The sequence below is a fragment of the Suncus etruscus genome, chromosome 20, assembly GCF_024139225.1.
Source record: "Suncus etruscus isolate mSunEtr1 chromosome 20, mSunEtr1.pri.cur, whole genome shotgun sequence".
Taxonomy (NCBI): Eukaryota; Metazoa; Chordata; class Mammalia; order Eulipotyphla; family Soricidae; genus Suncus; species Suncus etruscus.
Window position 1 is genome coordinate 24,281,108 of NC_064867.1, and position 20,327 is coordinate 24,301,434.

A 20,327-nucleotide genomic window follows, 5' to 3' on the forward strand; every position below is an offset into this window, starting at 1 on the left:
TTACCACATTTTGGGAAGTGATATCTAAGCCTTTTCTGTGTTTTCTCATAAAAAAGAGATAGGAACTAGAATTCAGATGCCACCAGGAGTTAGAAGAGACTGCTTCCCCTTGCCTGGGGAGGTAGAGATAACTTTAAAAAGCAAAAAGGGTGAGAAAACTAGAGCACATGCTGGGCAAGTGCAAGCACTGAGTCTCACATTGGGCCTTACATAGCCACCTTCCAGCTCTGTCTGCAGTATCATCTTCACTCTTATGTACCCCTCTTACCCTGTTTGCTGAATCAGGCTCAGCACTACTAAGAGAGGTCCAGGTTTCCCCTGCACTGCTAGGTATGACCCCTATTTTAAAAAGTAAAGCAGTAGAAGATGGCACAATAGTACAAGTAGGGCACTTACCTTGAATGTGGTTGACCCTGGTTTCATCCCCAGCATCCAATATGGTGCCCTGAATACTGCCAGGAGAAATTCCTAAGTATAGAGCCAATAGTAACCCCTGTAGCCCCCCCAAAACAAACAAACAAACAAAAAAATCATAAAGCAATAACTCTTATTTCCATTTCTAAGCATGTTTCTTGGCTTTAGAATCTAGGCTTTAATGAGACAAGCCTTTTCTCAGTAAGTTTGCTGGAATAAAACACATCCAGTATGCATATAAGAGAATAGAACTGAATTTCTAGGATGGCCACTTATACATAAGGTCTGTTCCTCCTGCCCCCCTTTTTTTGATTGGTTTGTTTTTCATTTTGGGGACATACCCAGCTGTGCTTAGGGCTTACTCCTGACTCTGCACTCAAGAATCACTCCTGCAGGGCTTAGGGAACCATATAATATCCACTGTATTATCATCAGTTTCACTCTTGTGTTTTGAGCAAACATCACTGACAGAGCTTGCCTGAAAATCTCTGTCCGAAGAGAAGACATTTCAAAATGATCTTTTCTGCCAACCTGCATAGCTGTCAGGCCCAATTTGAATTCAATAAAAATAGTATCTCTTAGCCCATATCGCCTAAGATCCTAACTATAAAAAATATGTTAGCAGTAGTCTGGGATAAAGCCAGTGTTCATCTTTTTCAGCCTGAAGAAAGAGCAGATGGCTCAGAGCATTTGGCCAGAGGTGTGTGTGCCTATGGCGGTTAGTCTTCCCTGAAAATGAAGATGTCACAACTATGTGACCTATTGATACCATCACATGTCCTGACAGGTTGGATATTCCTGTGAAGAGGTTAAGTGCACTCTCTCCGAAGCCATGAAGGGTACCTCTGGGGATTCTTCAGATCATCTATTTACAGAAGGAAGTTTTTAGATGGGGTGGTTCTCTCCCAGGGACAGGAACTGCCCCTCCACAGAAAGGCCTAAACCACACCCTTCAGCTAGGAGACTTCAGGACATGTTTTTGTCCTCCAGAGTTGTGAGCCAGCAGAGTGAGGGGACAAGTTCTTTCCAAAGCTGCTTGAGAAATGAGCTGCTCTCTGCCCCACCTATGATGACTAGGTCCACGTTAATACTGAAGGAGGTTGGGGACACCACATTAATGAAGCCAAACTCCTGTTTAGCCTGAAACAGGTGGTGAAGGGTAGCCCATTCAGAACAAGACATTGCCGGGTGGAAAACTCATCAGGGCACAACCACCCTAGGCAACCTCTGCTTTTGTGAATACAAACTTCACACCATAGAAGGAGTCAATGGTACCTCTTCCACAGCTGCTTTCAAGGACGCATAAGACATGTGCTAAGGTATCATCAGAGATAGTACAGGGTTTAAGGTCCATGACTTGCATGCTGCCAACATTTCTTCAGCATCTGGAAGCCACCATTTTGACACTGCTGGGATGGTCCTGGAAGGTCCCCAAGCAGCACTGGGGTAACCTGGGGATCACCAGCATGTCAGGATGAAATAGTACCACATCTTCATTGAATCACCTGCCCATGAGTCCCCGATTACCTCTTGGACAGCATCCACAAACCCCCATCAAAAACTGGGCTAAGTTCTAATAATGTTGGGACTGGAGCAGTGGCACAAGTGGTAGGACATCTGCTTGAACGCGCTAACCTAGGACAGACCACGGTTCGGTCTCCCGGCATCCCATATGGTCCCCCAAGCCAAGAACAATTGAGTGCGTAGCCAGGAGTAACCCCTGAGCATCATTGGGTGCCCCCCCCCCCAAAAAAAGAATCAATAATGTTACTAGGCACCACAAGTGACAGAGACTGTGTCCTGCAGCCTCTCCAGGCCAAGTGGCTGGGACAAGCATATTATTATTACTCCTTCTTAGCCTCGAGGACAGCACTCCCAGACCTGCAGTCCTTTCTCCATTCTCACTCCCCTGACACAGGCTTTCAATTGGAACAACTGCAGTCACTCAGCTCTTGCATAAGGCTGTTGGGATGTGACAGTTCAGCAGTTACTGCAGTTACTCCAGACCTTCCTACACAGACACAACCCATCTCCATGAAGTCTCCATTTATTTATTCTTGGATTCGAGAGAGTGATGCAAACAGAGTCCAACACTAGACTGAATTTTACCCCATCTCCAAATTGGTCATACGGTGAATAGAGTAGTCAGACTTGAAGGGACTAACTTTAAGAAAACAGTAGAAGATATTCTAATTTGTTTTTCAGGAAGCAGAATTTATCTGTCCTCAGATCTAAACATGTCAAGCAAGGCCTGGCCTACACAAGAGCCTTTGAGGATTTGCTCTCCAAGGTGGCACTGCTAGTTGGCAGGAATACATTGACCCAGTGAGCTCAAGGCAGACCCTGACCTTGTCAGTGGTCTCTGCTGAGGCATCTAGGCATCAAGCAGGTCAAGGACAACAGTTGAGGCTAAAGGTGACATCATGAAAGGGTGAAGAGGGGAATGGGGAGAGGGAATGTAGCAGGTGCCCCCCAAACCCACCTGTTTCCAGCTTCTTTTCTGGAATGCTAGAAGCTATCAGTGGTCCTCAAACTAAGGCCTGCAGGCCACATATTGTATACATTCCTGATTTGTTTCTTCACTTCAAAATAAGATATATGGAGGCCAGAGAGATAGCATAAAGGAAGGGCATTTGCTTTGCATTCAGAAGGACAGTGGTTCAAATCCCTGTGTTCCATATGGCCCCCCGAGCCTGCTAGGAGCAATTTCTGAGCATAGAGCCAGGAGTATCCCCTGAGTGCTGCTGGGTGTGACCCAAAAACATAAAAACAAAATAAAATACAACACAACAACAACAAAATAAGATATATGCAGTGTGCATAGGTATTGTTTCATAGCTTTTGTTTTTACTAAACAAAAGATCCTCCAACAGTACAGTGATCTGGCCCCCTGTTTAAAACGTTTGAGAACCACTGGTACATGAACAGGACAGGGTGGCTGGCCACTGCCGATTAGCTCGCTGCCTGTTCTGTAACCTTCCAGAAGGGTGGAAGCCTGCTCCCAGGGGAGTCTGGCTTTCCTGAACCTGCCCCTGGGAGCTTTGAATAGGGAAGGGAGGCCAAGGGACATGAGCCTGTGGACCAGATATCTCTCTCCCCACGCCTTTGGCTGAGGTTTCCAAGGTAGCTGTCACCAGAACAAGAAATAGAGATGTGCTGGATGGGACGTGTCTGGGATGTCAGGATTTCCTGCTGATATTGATCATTTCCGGCAGATTCCTGGTGATACAATCATGCTGGTTGCAGACAGCTAGGCTGACTCTGGCTCACCGGACACTGTGGCACCCCCATCCCCACCCACCTCTACTCTGCAGAGGCCCCCAGAGAACAGATGGTTTCTAGGCTCCTCTGTTAGATATGGGGAGACACACCCTTTCTGGCACCCTTACAGCACAATTGAGGCATTCCAGGAGAGTTGCTATGTTAGAGAAACCTGGAGTCCTGAAGGCAGAGGCTATGGAGAGGGAGCTGGAAGAAGGAAGAAGACTTTTGCAGAGTCAGATTTTGCAGGGAGCACCAAGATATGAGCACTGATGTGAATAGTATACAGGAAGACAGTCCTTGGGTCTGGACAGAGGCTAAAAGTCCTGGCTGCTGTGAGGTTTCAACAAGTTGCTTAACTCCTCTGTGGTGAGAATAAAATGAATTGATATATGCAAAAAGGCCTCTGCTTCTAAGCAAGATGCATATGCTGAGAGCCCAGAGAAAAAGCAGGAATGCAGTTAAGCTGCCAGGCCAGTGTGAGCTGAATGGGAAATTTGTACACTAGTGGAATAGATGGTACAAAGGAAACTGTCTTCTCGGGTCTGAGGGGCACAACTTGGCTAAATCAGTTTTCTCTTTTCCTCTTTATTTCTGCCCTCCCTCTTTTCCTGCAGTTTTTCTCTGCCCTTCCTCTTTTTCTCTCTTCCCTTTATTTCTTCCTTTTTTCTCTTTTTTCCTTCCTTCCTTCCTCCCTCCTCCTCTCCTTCACCATTCTCTTTTCCTTCCTTTCTTCTTCACTGTCACCCTTCCTACAGCTCTCCCTTCCTTCCCCCATCTCTCTCTCTCTATTCCATTGTTTCTAGGAACCCCCAGGGCCATCATGGTAATATGGGGCATTTGTGCCAGGGATCAAATTTTGATCCTTGTGCCATCTCTGTGCCCCAACTGAGTGATTTTTCTAATGGCACTGCTGGCACTTACAGACATAGCTGACAGTTTGTCATGAAAATGGGGATGAAGAAATTCCTCCAGCCCCAAAGGTGGTTTTAAAATATACCACATCATTGGGACTGATAACTTGGCTCAAAGAACTAGAGTACAAGCTTTGCAATATGGGAATGTTGGATGTTCCCCTGAACACCACAGGACGATCCCAAAGCAAGCTAGGGTGGAACCTCTGGGCATTGCCCAATATGGCCCCAAAGCAAGCAAACAAAATGAATGTTATTGATGAGAGTAGTTTTTACCCTGTAAATGTATTGTTCATTAGTTTTTAATTCAGTTGAAACTTTGGATTTTTTCTGCTACTCTGAACAGAGAGAGAGAGAGAGAGAGAGAGAGAGAGAGAGAGAGAGAGAGAGAGAGAGAGAGAGAGGGAGGGAGGGAGAGAGAAGAAAGAAGGAAGAAATAAAGAGAAAGAAATAAGAAAGAAAGAAAGAAAGAAAGAAAGAAAGAAAGAAAGAAAGAAAGAAAGAAAGAAAGAAAGAAAGAAAGAAAGAAAGAAAGAAAGAAAGAAAGAAAAGGAAGAATGGAAGGAAGGAAGAAAAAGGGAGGGAGGGAGAGGAAGGGAGAAAGGAAGGAAGAAAAAGGGAGGGAGGGAGGGAGGGAGGGAGGGAGAAAGGGAGGAAGGAAGGAAGGAAGAAAAAAGGGAGGGAGGGAGGGAGGGAGGAAGGAAGGAAGGAAGGAAGGAAAGAAGGAAGGAAGAAAAAAGGGAGGGAGGGAGGAAGGGAGGAAGGAAGGAAGAAAGAGCTATACTGGTAAGAGTTATCTTTCACTTATCAGAGTGTCTAGTAAAATACTTTCTGAATGATCTCAGTGTTCGGGGCCCTTCAGTGCTGGGTACTTTCTTTTTTGTTGATTCTTCATCTAACAGAATAATAAAAGCATCATGGAAAAAACAACAACCTGCAAGCTCACCAAGTTTCTAAATCCACAAAATGCTGAATTAATAACTGTCTAAAACTCTTCCTTTCCCAGGAGTTGGGGAACTATCAGTTCAGCTCCTGTCTCCGACCAGCCCACCTGAAGGCCCAGTAGGCAAAAGTTGTCAGTTTTATTTCTTATTAATGGTGAATCCGCTTTTTCTCTTGGGCTACAACTCCAGAATTTAATCAGCAGCATAGTCCAAAAGTCCTCTTCATCAACCCAAACTTTCCCCTTGCTTCCATCCAAGGCAATTTCTTCTGATTCAGTTGATGCTACAGATGCAAACAACAGTTGCTGCAACAATTCATCAAACGTTTGCAGACAGTTAAGACAAGCCTTAGTCATTTCTCATCCGAATGGTCAGCCTCACTTTCCCTGCATCTCTGAGGCCCAATTTGCCATCAGGAAATTGTAAAGGTAGAAACAGGTTTTAAGTCCTAAACTCTAGACAGACAAGGCAAGTAGGTTAGCAAGGGAAGACGAGTGAGTCACACAAGAACAGAGATTTGCAGTTCTAGAGTCCTATTCTTTCCATTAGTCCATGTCTTGCATGCAGCCAAAGAACCTTTAAGCCTCACCCTTTGGTTTTGTTTGTTGCTGTTCTTGGGGGTGGGGGCACACCAGTCTGTACTTACGGCTTATTCCTGGGACTATGCTCAGGGAATCACACTTGGAAGTGCTCAGAAAATAATATGTGGAACCAGGGATTCAATCGAAGTTGGCTGTGTGCAAGACAATTGCCTAACCCCCCTGTATTATTTCTCTGGCCTTCACTTATTATTTTGTCTCTCTAGGTTCCTACAGTCTCTAACAACTGGAGAAGCCTAATTGGCTCTAAAAAATTGAGGGGCTGGAGCAATAGTAGTACAGCAGAAAAGGTGTTTATTTACTCTGCATTTGATCAGCATCCCATATGGTCTCAATGGTAAGGAATAGGAATGAGTACAAAGCCAAAAGTAACCCTGAGCATCTCCAGGTGAGCCCACCACAAAATATAATTTTTTTTAACAACTAGAGTATTCTGGTGATGGGATATTCTGGTTATCTGTCTTAAAAATCCATCAGTCTATATTACATTCATGAGGGGATTTGGGAACAAGTGTGAAGTTGAGTCTGTAGAAAGGGAGTTCAATTCCTCCAAGAAGAGAGGCAAAGAACAAGTCCCATAGATCTGGATTCTGCTCCCTAGCACATGAGCCTGTTTGGGAAAATCACCTAACCAATATGACTTACTGGCCGTATTTATAATCGAGGGCTGGGGAGAGAGTACAGGAGTTAAGGCACTTGTCTTGTATGGACGACCATTGTTTAACCCCCAGCACTGTATACCATCATTTTCCAAGCACTGGGCAGAGTCAGGAGAAAGGCTAGAATAAAAAACTTCGGCCCAAAATCTTCAGAAAATTCTGCTTACAAGATTCCTCTCTCAAAACAAGTAAGCCTTCTTGTCTTTTCTCTCTTTCCTAATCTTAACTTTTTTTGAATCAGAGAAAAGGATGGGACAGTATTTCTACCTCACCTCACCTACATGTTGTAGAAAAATTGAATGAGATAAAGTACTTAAGTGCCATGTTCTGTTGTCTTGTTCAACTGACATTTGAGCACAACTCAAAGTCTAGACCACACTGAGCTTAGGTTACCCTTGAGTGACTGTTCTAAACTTTGCAATAGATATACTTATACCAAAATAAATATCAATTTCTGGGGGTGAAAAAAATATGCTATCAAGTTAAAGTAATTAAAACAGTGTGATTACCAAAGCAGTCACAAAGACTTCTGGAACAGAGTAAAAATTTAAGAGAAAAATCTGTAGGTCAGAATTTAGTATGTGAAAAGGAGACATTTCAACCACTGAGGAAAGTATGGAATATTTCATAAGTGGAATAAGAGAAATGGAGAACCATATGGACAGCTATGTGGAAAAAAGACAGATCTCTCAATGGATTAAAGACAGTCAAGTATTATAAGAAAACATACCCATAAAAGTCAAGAGAGAATGGACTGAGCTAACTCAAAGGAATAGAGTACATGCCTGGCACGTACAGGGGCCAAGGCTCAATCCCTGGCACCACATGATCTGAATAGCTGGGCATAGCCTTGATGGTCCCTAACAATGCTGAGCCCCCAGTAAAAACAATAACTTGGGGAGATAATACAGGGGTTAGAACACAGGGATCTAGAACAGAAGTTGGGGTGGATGCTGGAGATGAAATAGACTCCAGCAGCACATGACCTCTTGAAATATTTTCATGCACCTAGAGCCCTAGAGGCCTCCAAAGCACCCCTGGGATGGCCCTCATGGTATCTGACACCAGGAACTTAACAGCACCATATCCTCAATGAACCTCCTGGACTGGTAGCCAAGAATCATAGGGATAGAGCACTGCTATAAGAAGTCATCCCCTCAAAAAAACAAAACAAAACAAAACAAAAACAAAAATCACTGAAAGAAAGGAGAAGATATTTACGCAAAAATTAAAAATTCTGGTATAAGTAGAAATCAAAGCAAGTAAGAAACTGAGGGAAATTGTTCATGAGCCTTCATTCTCTTTCTTTATAAGGAAGTAGAACCAAGCAAGACATCAAAATGATATCAAATGTGGCATACCAATCTCACAATAAGAGAAATGGCTTGTAAAATATATTGGAGAAAAATGATAACAGCAATCAGGAATTAATTTTTAAAATATATTTTATGGTCTGAAGAGATAGCATGGAGGTAGAGCATTTGCCTTGCATGTAGAAGACCGGTGGTTCAAATCCCAGCATCCCATATGGTCCCCCGAGCCTGCCAGGAGCGATTTCTGAGTGTAGAGCCAGGAGTAACCCCTGAGTGTTGCCGGGTGTAACCCCAAAACCATATATATATGACTCAACTAAGGAAAAACAATTTAATGGCTTAGAATACCTAGTGCTGGCCAGATGTGGGGAAATCCATGATCTATTAGAATATATTTAATTAGGCACTTTATAGGGCAATTTGACAATAATACCAGTAATTTTAATATTAAAAAGATGCTTTGAGGAACTCTACAAGAAATCTGTACACAAAATTATAGAAAATATTTTACTACAATATTGTTGTGACATCCCCAAATGGGAACAATATAAATATCGAAGTTATACCTACAGGACAACTATAAATGCCTGAAGATGGATACATGTTTAACATGCTGTAAAATATCCTAAAAACAACCCCAATAGCTATAGAGAAGCTCATTCTAAGAAAGGGAGTGGGCGGGGGGAGAAGAGGGCTTCAGCATTTTAGTATTATGCTTTCATTCTTAATGTTTCAATAATATTTATTACATTATTTTGGAAGGGAGGTTCACACCTGATGACACTCAGGGGTTACTACTGGCTCTACACTCAGAAGTTGCTCCTGGCAGGCTCGGAGGACCACATAAGATGCAGGGATTCAAGCCGGGGTCTGTTCTGTATTGGTCGTGTGCAAGGCAAACACCCTACTGTTGTGCTGTCGCTCCAGCCCCCACCCCCCACTTTTTACAACATTTTAAAAGAACAAGGGGATAGACAAAAGTTTGATGTGCTCAGGTGTAGAAAAACATAAATTACAAGATGGGCACACTGAAGAAATGAACCAAACTAAGTTAGGTTAATTGGTTTATAAGAGTTCAGGACACACTGGACCAAAATCACCACTGAATTTCTAGGGAAATTCTAGGAAAACCAGAATTTCTAAGCATAAAACCTGTTGAGTGTGCAAGTCTGCTGTGATGGTGGATTGGTAGGAATCATCACTAATGAAGCCAACACCACATAGACCTGAAATATGTGCATATTATGCAAAAAAGTGAACTCGGACCTCCATCTAACACCATACACAAAAGTCAAATTCAAATGGATTAAAGACCTTTAATATCAAGACCTTTAATATCAAAGACCTTTAATTAATACCTTGATATCAGACCTGGAAATAAAGAACACGTAGGTAAAACATTCCATGACATTGAGACTAAAGGCATCATCAAGGAGGAAACACCACTGTCCAAATAAGTGGAAGCAGAGATAAACAGATGGGACTATATTAAGCTGAGAAGCTTCTGCACCTCAGAGGAAATAGTGACTAGGATACAAAGACCACCCACAGAATGGGAGAAACTATTAACCCAATACCTATCAGATAAGGGTTAATATGTAAGATATACAAGGTACTGACTCCATCAAAAAATGGGGAGAAGAAATGAACAGACACTTCTTCAAAGAAGAAATACAAATAATAAAAGACACATGAAAAAATGTTCCACATGAGTAATCATCAGGGAGATGCAAATCAAAACAACAATGAGAAACCATCTCATGCCACAGTGACTAGCACACATCACAAAGAACAAGAACAATCAGTGCTGGCGGGGATGTGGGGAGAAAGGAACTCTTATTCACTGTTGATGGAAATGCCATCTTGTCCAGCTTTTATGGAAAATAATATGGAGATTCCTCAAAAAAAAAAAAACCATAAAAAAAAAAACCAGGAAATCAAGCTTCCAGATGATCCAGCAATACCACTCCTAGGGATATACCCTAGGAACCTAAAAACATAATATAAAAATGCCTTTTTCACACCTATATTCATTGCAGCATTATTTACAAGCCAGAATCTGGAAACAACCCAGATGCCTGACAACAAATGAGTGGCTAAAGAAACTATGGTATATATTCACAAAGGAATTCTATGGCAACTATCAGGAAAAATGAAGTCATGAAATGTTACTATATATGGAAGGACATGAAAATTATTATGCTGAGTAAAATAAATCAGAGGGAGAGAGACATGAATAGTCTTACGTATCTGTGTAATTTAAGATAAATAAAAGACAGAGTTGAAACGATAGCACAGTGGTAGGGCATTTGCCTTGCATGCAGATGACCTGTGACGGACCCAGGTTCAATCCAAGTCATCCTATATGGTCCCATGAGCCTGCCAGGATCGATTTCTGAGCATAGAGCCAGGAGTAATACCTGAGCGCTGCTGGGTGTGGCCCCCAAACCAAAAAATAAAGTAAAAGACAGTATATTAATAATACCCAGAGACAATAGAGATGAGGTCTAGGACTGGCCCATGGTATGAAGCTCACCACAAAGAGTGGTGAGTGCAGTTAAGGAAATAACTACACTAACAGCTATCATGACAATGATAGTGAGAGAAGATAAGATAGGCAGGAAGTGGGGGAGATGGAGGCATTGGTGACAGGAAGGTTGCACAGGTAAAGGGGGTGTACTTTTTATGACTAAAACTCAACTACAAATAAGTTTTTAATCATGGTGCTTAAAGATATAAAAAAAAGAATATGCATGTTATTAGAAGAAAAAGCATAACACTGAAAACAAGTGTTAGCCCTAGTTCTTGAAGATCACAGTCTACTTTTCTTTTACTTAGACTCAAATGAAAATAAGAGCTCCCAGGTTAAATTATCAGTGTGTGATCATCTGCAATGACCAGAAAGGAAAATAATTGCTATTCTCCCATTCAAACAAACAAAAAAAGCAATCTCAGATGCACCCACAATTGGCTACCATTTGGCAATTACTGACTCAAGTACTCATATGCATGAAAACATAAACACATGTGAACACCTGTCCCCGCATACGCACATGCACAGAAAAGCCTATCTGTAGCTCTACAGTGAGCCCTAAGGGCTCTCCAAACATCTGTATGACCTTTCCCACTAATAATCTACCTTTCCAAAATACCAGCATTTCAATGACTAGCCCAAGCAGTTATTAGCTTCCTCAGTTTATCAATTAATAATAGCTACAAGAAAAAAATTTCTCTCAAAATATTCCCTCTCATGTTGAAATATTCTTTTGTTTTGTTTTGTTTTTGTTTTTGGGCCACACCCGGCGGCGCTCAGGGGTGACTCCTGGCTGTCTGCTCAGAAATAGCTCCTGGCAGGCACGTGGGACCATATGGGACACCGGAATTCGAACCAATCACCTTTGGTCCTGGATCAGCTGCTTGCAAGGCAAACGCCGCTGTGCTATCTCTCCAGGCCCATGTTGAAATATTCTAAGTAGTCAATATACTCCTTTTTGTCTTAGGGCCAGACCCAGCAATGCTCAGGGGTTACTCCTGACTCTGCATACAGGAATCACACCAGGCAGTGCCAGGGGACCATATGACAGATGATGCAATCATCTCTGACAATGGAGCCCCAGTTGGCCACATGCAAGGCAAGTGCTTTACCTGCTGTACTAGCTCCAGCCCCTCAATCTATTTCTTTCCAGAAGACAGCTATTTCTTTTATTATGAGTAATGATAATAACCACAAATTATTCTTATTTGTAATTAGAGCCTCAATTTAAAAAGTTTCTCAAAATATTCAAGATAATCTTTTTTCTATTTTCCTGTCTTCAAACAGTGGCTGCACAGGGTAGAAGTCAATAAACAGTTAATCTATCATCCTCTAGAAAAAGAAGCTGACCTCCCCATCTGGAGTCCCATTGACAATATTGTTCATATAATCTGGCTGTCATTTCCCTCATCTTCGAAAACTATGGTTTCGTTAATGATCTAGGCACCATTTCTTAGTTTCAATGAAGATGATTTGATCATGTGAGATCTTGATAATTGTGGGAGTGGAATATAAGGATAGAGGATCCCTGTACTATCTTTGCAATTCTTCTGTAAACCTTAAACTATTTTAATTTGATAAAAAGTTGTTCTTATAAAAATAAGAAATACATTAATGATTTCTAGACTCCACTTCCATTTCTAGCTATCATTCTCATCTTTTTCATTTCCTTTATAGTAAAACTGTTTGAAATATTTGATAACTTATTCATTAAATGATTGCTTTGGAGGTAAAGTGATATGCATGATAGCCTTTCAGTAACAATATTGCAAACCACAGCGCTTAAAAGGTAAAAAAGAAAAGAAGAGAAAGGATGAGAGAGAGAGAGAGAGAGAGAGAGAGAGAGAGAGAGAGAGAGAGAGAAAGAGGCAAACTTTATAGGCAAAATGGGATGTCAGTGTTAGAAAATGTGTACTGGTGAAGGGAGGGTGTTGGACATTGTATGACTGAAACTCAATAAATAAATAAAAAGAATTGTATCTCACAGTGATTCAATGTGGTTTTTTGTTTGTTTGTTTGTTTTTGGTTTTTGGGTCACACCCAGAAGCACTCAGGGGTTCCTCCTGGCTCTATGCTCAGAAATCACTCTTGGCAGGTCAAGGGACCATATGGGATGCCAGGATTCGAACCACTGTCCTTCCGCAAACAAGGCAAACACCCCACCTCCATGCTCTCTCCAACCCCAGTGATTCAATGTTTTAAAAACATTATTTTTATTGTTCCTTTCCTTTCCTCTTAGTTATTTTTAAGCCTCTTTAATATTTTTAGTCCTACCATCTTGCTTACTAATGGTCTACTGGTGGCTGAATCAATACTGGCCAATCCAAGTTCACCTCTCCTGTCTTATCTGAATGACAGGCTAACTAATACTGTATCCTTGTAACACTTACTCATCTGGCTTCCTAACCCCACACACCCTCCCTTTCCTCCATCATTACAACACTTTTGCAAATATAAGAACCCTAAACTTCATCACCCCTATGAATTAGTGTGAGCCACTAACACAGTAAGGACAACCCAAAACAAGCCAAACATGAAAAAGTGACCACAACAGCTGAAAACAATCACACGTATAAAAAAATACACGAGTGAAAGAAATCTTCTTGGTCATCTTTAAGAGGATTCGATAGCTACATAAAAGGCTAATTTACAGATGGAGAGAATCGGGGAATGACTTTAACCTGTCTTTTCTATTCAAACTCATTTCAGGGCATTAAAAGTCAGGCAAATTAATCCTTAATGAAATAGTAGGGAATAGGCAAGGACTAGCATCTACTAAGATCTTGTGAAAGGTTGACAGAATGCTTTATGTTGGCTGCATCACAGACAGTTGCTGAAATCATTGACCCATCTTATCAGCATTGAAAGTTGACTAATCAGACATTATCTGTATGCTTGTGTGACGAAATAGGATGCACACATCATTGTTTATATCTACTCTTGCAAAAACAAAAATCCTTAATCTAAATCCAAAGCAGCTCTAGATTCAATATCAGTTTACATGAAGGGCGAGGCTAGAGAACCACTTTAAATTATCATCAGAATACAGTAAGCTGGGCTCAAAACCTAAGCAAGTCTGTGGAACTATGATCTATAGCCTGTTAGAGAGGTCTACAGGTGACTTGTTATCATTACTGGGATTTAATTCAATGTATACCAGCAACAGGCAATGAAATATGAGAAGTGGAGTGGGGATGTTGAGTTGGTAGTGGGGGAATATGATACAATGGTAGAAAAAAACAGGCACTCTTGTGGCAGACGTGGAGCCAAAATGCTGTAGACACAAATCTTTACCATTAACATTATTACTAAACTATAAAAACATGATGGTGAAAATGCATTTTTTTTTAGAAGTTCTGAATTAGATAAAAAGGGATAGAATGTTGAGTCACTGAAGCTGGATGGCAGATATGTGGGAGTTTTGTTTTGTTTTTTGAAACTCTCTGTAAGACTTTTTTGGGATTGTGGGGTGGAAAGTGTCAGAGGGGTACACACTTCACACTTGGTAGTGTTCAGGGCTTACTTCTGGGTCTGTGCTCAGGGATCAGTATGAGTACTAGTAGTGCTCAGGAGACCATATGTGTTCAAGAGATCACAGGCAAGTGCCCTACCCTTATAATATATCTCTGACACATTATAGGAATTTTTAAAAAGAGAGACTACTGACTAGGGAACCAAGGAACGCTCTTATCTCAGGGCTCCATATTGGCCTGCAGATGGCCCAATGGTGCTGAAGAGGTGCTCAGGCCTCATAGAAGGCCCCCTTGGAGGCTAAACCCCTCATATAATACTGGAGAAAGGCTCAGTATTATTGGACCCATTATCTGTGGAACACAGTGCTCATACTAATACAAAAACTTGACAATACAGACACATCCTATCATGTTTAGTAGGTAATAAGTGTCATGTCACAAGAAAAAAAATATTTTCACAAACTCCTGCAGAAAGAATGATCTTTAAAGTCATTCCATACTGCTGTTCAGCTCCACAAAGCCTTTTCTTCCTCCAAGGGACTATGTATGGTATGTCTGATCAACATACAGGTGACAGACAGAGCACAGAACAAGACAAGGAGGACATGGGTCAGTGAGTTCACTGCTAGTTGTTTTCACTCATTCAACAAATGGAGACACTGCTGGTGCCAGAAATAAGCCAGCAAAGGACTAAATGAGCAGTAGAGTAACAGTAGTTGAAAATGGGATACCCCAATCAATCCTAAGCATATTCCCATAGCCAAGCAGCCTGGTTTGGCTATGCAGATTCCACATGGAACAGAGCGGTCATCCACACCTTTGTCAAAACAGGCCACAGGCTTTACATGATGCATGAAGGCCTGTGGCCAAAACACAGAACACACAAAGGGATTCATTGGAGAAGAAACCAACAAGAGGCCCAGAGATAGACTTGGGATATTCATTCATGTTCAGTAAATCTGCTGATTCTCCAAGTCCCTAAAGCAGTTTTCCTAGAAGTTCTCAATTTCCAAATCTAAAACTTTGAAGGCTCAAAGAAACAAAGGTGCAGGTTCATACAAAAAGACATGAAAGTAAAGAAATCGCAATGCAGAATTAAGAGTATGTTTAACTTATTTTTACTGAATCAAAGAGATACAGGTTGTTGTTAAATAATTTAAAGATAGCCTATCCTCCACACATAAAACCATATATTCATTTAATTTAGTTGTAAGGAGATGTCCTTTTCTCCGTAGGAGAAAGTCTTTACCGATCAATTCAAGGTTTAGCACAGGATAATCAAATAGTCATTTATAAAAGAAAGCCAGACTAGTAAAAAGTAGCTTTCTCAATAAAGTCTTTTGCCAAAAAAAAGTGGATCACTGAAGTCTGTCAGCTGACTTCTCTGTTCTCTTCCAAGTCACTGAATTATCAGCCTTCAAAAATAAGACTGAGTTCAGGTTAACGCCTTGTCATTCCATGGCTCATTTCTTTCTCTTTGCCTGTTTCCTACCACCACTTCTCAAAGCAGATGTGTTCTCTGGGAACCTGGCTGTTTTCCAGTTGCTTGGAGAAAAAGTCTGTCATCAGAGGCGGGCCGCAGATATAGAACAAAGTTTCTTCGGAAATCTGATCTCTTATCTGCTCCTCTGTTATTCTTCCTTCTGCCAAAAATAACCACCAGAACAAAATAAACATCAGCTTAAACCCGACATGTTTGTAATGCAAGGAGAACGTACCAAGCACAACTCAGCAAGTGTTTATTTTCTGTCGCACAAGTTTAGTGAGTTTAGTGGGATCCCTGGCACTAGGGTGCTAGTAGTATCAAGGGCTACGCTACAGCAGTGGCTTTCACAGGTTACCCAATGTGGTGACATGCAAAGCTAGGAAACTCATTCTAGCGTACTCTTTAGGAGGCTAGCTTACTGATGTTTGGTAGAGATTCAGAACAGCCTCCAGACAAATAAAGTCTGATGAAGAATCCTCCTGAGCAGAAGCCACCAGTAATTTAGATTACCATGAATGAAAAGGACAGCAGAATCAACTTAGCTAAAGCTAGACTATAAATCCTTTGTATGCAGACTAAAGGGATGAAGCATGGAGGAATAAGTATTTTTAACATGGGTGGCAGAAGCTCTATGGATGGCAAGTCTATGCAACTTGTGGCTAATGGATAGTATGGCAGGCGAGGCCTTTGCCTTGGACATGGCTGACCTAGGTTCTATCCCTGGCATCCCAAATGGCACCCTGAGCATCGCCAGGAGTAATTCCTGAGAGCAGAGCCAGGAAGGAGTAAACCCCTAACTATTGCCAGGTGTGGCCCCAAAACAACTTAATCTTCACATTTTCCTGAAATGAAACTAAACCTCTCTCCACTGGAAAGTTACCTTTCCAGCTGGAATTCCCAAGGTAAAAGCATCTACACACTGGACCAGCATGGCGAATGACTAAACAACGGCACATATTCAGTCAAAACAGCTGCAGGGACTTACCCGTGATGTATGGCTTGAGGTCAGCACTGATTTGTGTAGTCTGCTTGGTAACATGCAAACTGCATGCAATCTTCTCAGGAAATTCATTTACTAAATCGAGGATATTTTTCTGGAATGTCAAACAGATTTGGTCACACTACAATTTTGGAAAAATCAAAACAGATGTGTACCAACCTTCGCCACCGCCACCCCTCCATTCCCATTCCGCACACGTCAGGGGTGAACGGACACTCTCCACTCAATTTCTGCCGGCCGGCGTGTGGAGGGCAGAGGGCTAGTCGGGCTATAGGGCTTTCACTGAAATCTGAATATGCTAACAGGCATGATTACTTACTCTACACAAGTTTTTGTTTTTTATCTTTTCCCTTTTTCTCAAGCCTTGGTAATTAGGCAGCAGTTTCACTGACCACAGTTGTGTCTTTTTAACTGTTTTTATTCTTTTGTTCATTCTCGCAGCTGCAGAGCAATCCAGAGTGAAAGCATTCACCATCAAATATACTTAATTTCAACAGAGGCGATTGGGAGGTGGGGGCTCCATTTACGCAGCTGGGTCCCGACTATGGGGCCTCAAACTATGGCGTCTCACCTACTCCTGCAGCCCCGAAGCCCCTTGATTCTCTAAAAGCTCAGCTCCACTGAGACTTCTCAGTGCCTCCAGATTTAGGCCCTTTATACCCCGGCTCCTGCCCTTTCTCTGGGAGCTCCCTCAGTGCTTGGCCTTGTAAAACTGTCTGAGTAGGATGTGTTGGTTCATCTTTATGGGAGCATGTGAAGCTTCCGATGCTTTTAGTTGTAACTGGTGAGAGCCATAGAGCTGAGAGGAGGCTTTCTGCCACCATGTGCAACAGGTCTTCATTACTTACCTTAAACAGGAGCTCGCTGGTATTCTTGGCGCTGTAAAAGAGTCTGATCCTCCCTATTTCGTAGCCACTTCCTTTGCTCACTCGCTCTCTGTGGAGATCCACCGCATGCCGCAGGATGGAAAGCAGAGGGTTAATGCCGACTCCCCCCGCAATCAACACGAGGTTTCTTGAGGTTTCTGTAGGTTGGGGGTCAAAGCAGAACTCTCCACCTACTCTCAAGGCCACTTCAGAGCCGAGCGCACACTAGGGCAGGGAAGAAGAATGCTAACGTTAGTCCCCTTAGCACAGGCCTTCGAACACCATGTTCTCTAGTGCAAGAACAAGCGTCCATCTCTGAAGACTGATTAGGGGTATTGGCTTTATTCTTCATTTCCATTGGCTGTTCTGCCTGGTTGATTAGGCTGCTCTGGTACCAAAAAAAGCCAACCACTTCGGTAATTCTGCCCTGTGTGTGCACCTTTTAGGTAGGAGTTGGGAAAGTGGTGGAGGTCCCTGAAGAGGAAGGCAGGTCCAAGTATGGGCTTGGCAGAGTACTATACCTGTGTTCTGATCAAAGCCATGAGCTGGGAGAGGCCAGATGGGGCAGTGTCACAATGCTAGCTGCTTTGGGCTCATCAGAACTGACTGCTGGGTGCAAGGCTTCCTACTAGACTCTCTAGCAGGACCCAGCTAGTTCTACTACTGAGGCTTTGGCCAGGCCTGGTGCTGGGGATAATAACCCTAGAGTCCCAACCATTGCAGGACTTCACAGGAAGAGCAGGGAACTATATATTTTGCAACCAGATAAAGCACCTTCTAACTAGTGAGGCCACTCATAGAGGAAACTCAGCAACTGAAAGGCACTACTCTATACAAGTACCCTGACAGGTTTGTGTTGGAAACTTGCAGTGACACTTTCTTATTGTTATAGTAGACCCTGCAGAATCCATTGGATGCTTGGAGGGCAGGAGGAGAGATCCCAGAGGTACTAGGTCATTAGTGGTGCTTAAGAGCTGCTCCTACTTAGCTAACAGTAGCTGTAGCAATGTTAAGAGTCGTTTTTTGTTTTTTTTTTATTGGCTCCTGCAATTTTACCCAGCAATAGTGGGTGTGTGTACAGACACCAGCACAAGCTTTAACTCGGTTTGAATTCAAAGAGTTAGTCTGGTGTAGCTCCAACTCCTGCAAGTCCAGGACTGCCCTGAGCAGAATGGCCTATGGTACAGACACTAACTGGAAATCATGACCCAAAAATAGACTTAAAGTCTTTTTGGTTATGATGCTGGGGATCGAACTCGGGGTTTCTACCACTGAGTCATATTTCCTCTGCCCAAGGTCTGAATGTGATTTACAAAATCTGTCAAGTATTTTTCACCTGGATCTAATGCAGTCTAAATTTTCCAGAATATAGTCTCGAGGCCAACTTCCTCTCCAGTGACTTCCAACCTTCACTAAATGTGTTGGCAGTTTGGAAAACTATATCCTGGTTGGTCACATGAAGACCCGGTCCTTCTTCCTTGACAGCCTATAAGACATTCCTCCCAGACACCGTACTCACAGTAAACCCATAGAGGCAAGCAGCCAATCCCCCATGCTGCCTTCTAGATTTGAAGTGTTCAACCTTTTACATATATTGTCTTGCTCAAAACTCACTTTCCTCTACTTCTCCTTTGCATTAACAACACGATTAAGTTCTCTTTATAAAGTTTCTCTGTTTATTAATGAAATGAATAGTAAATTTCATCTTTGGATAATTCTCAAAAGGAGATAATGTCTCTGATCAGGCTGAGAGTCCCAAGATTGGAGACCAGCGTGCTGATCTAGAAGTTAAAAGACTGAAATTTAATCAGCCAACCCCATAAGTATATTGGGCCTCTGTGGCTGCCTCTAGAAAATGGGGAGCAACAAGTGCCCTGGGCAACAGCACCCACACCCCATGTCTGCCATGCTCTGTATAACAGGGTTGTGGCTGTCACTGAAGACTAAAAGAGATAGATGCCTGCTTCCCCTGCTATGGAAAGCTGCATTTGGAGAATAGCTTTGGTCTGTTGCACACCCCCCAAAACAATCAACCAGACAAATGTCTTCCTAAGAGGTAATGACACACTTATTAGCACTCCCTGAAGTCCATAATCACATTTTGGCACCTTGCTTGCAAGTCGATGCTAAGTACTTTTTGCTTTGCTCTTAATTTGAGGTTCCATGATTTAGAGAAGAACTAATCTTAGAGCACATCTAAAGGGAAAGGGAAAATTATTGGAATTTACAATCCCAGTCCCTTTTGGTAAAGAACTGTTAAGTGAATGAAAATCCTTTCTCTGAAGGTGGGGAGTGGTAGGGAGAAGCCTAAGTCAAACTTATGTCGGAAATTTTTACATGTATGAGGCTAAGTGTGTTCTCAATTGGGAGAAACGGGGGGCTAGGTGATACCCAATGGTGTTCATGGCTTACTCCTGACACTGTGCTTAGGGATCACTCCTAGAAGTGCTCAGGGGACCATAGACAGTGTTTGAATTTGAACTGGGATTGTTTGTATGCAAAGCAAATGCCTTAACCCCTGTCTGATTTCTCATTTTTGACTAAAGAAATTAGCTGCAAGGACTCATTCCAACAGAGTACTAACTAAAATCCAGGATTTGTAACCCTGGTCCCAGCAAGTCTTGAAAATACCTCTCAGATGCAGGACCTCTGCCCAACACTAAGGATGGACTTCCCTTCTGTCTCCTGCCCATCCCCAACACACACACACACACACACACACACACACACACACACACACACACACACACACACACACACACACACACACACGTCTGCATAGCTCCTTCTCTCTTCAGTAAAAGAAATTAAAGGAGACTAGGAGATGAAAGAAGAATAATTTTTTTCCAATGGTCCTCATCAGCA

At 42.4% G+C, this 20,327-nt stretch overlaps 1 protein-coding gene across 2 annotated transcripts in view; it reads right to left on the reverse strand.

Annotated features, from left to right (window-relative positions):
- Positions 1-15,205: 15,205 nt before the first annotated feature.
- OXNAD1 (oxidoreductase NAD binding domain containing 1) overlaps positions 15,206-20,327 on the reverse strand; it is a 35,681-nt gene continuing 30,559 nt past the window's right edge. The window contains exons 4-6 of one of the 2 annotated variants that reach the window (XM_049766148.1): positions 17,445-17,687; positions 16,582-16,690; positions 15,206-15,753 (exon numbers count right to left, since the gene is read on the reverse strand). In XM_049766148.1, coding sequence (XP_049622105.1) covers positions 15,599-15,753; positions 16,582-16,690; positions 17,445-17,687 — 507 coding nt within the window. In that variant the 3' untranslated portion in view covers positions 15,206-15,598. Of the gene's footprint in view, positions 15,754-16,581; positions 16,691-16,926; positions 17,038-17,444; positions 17,688-20,327 lie in introns of those variants that run through there. The other variant, XM_049766149.1, reaches the window with a different exon arrangement.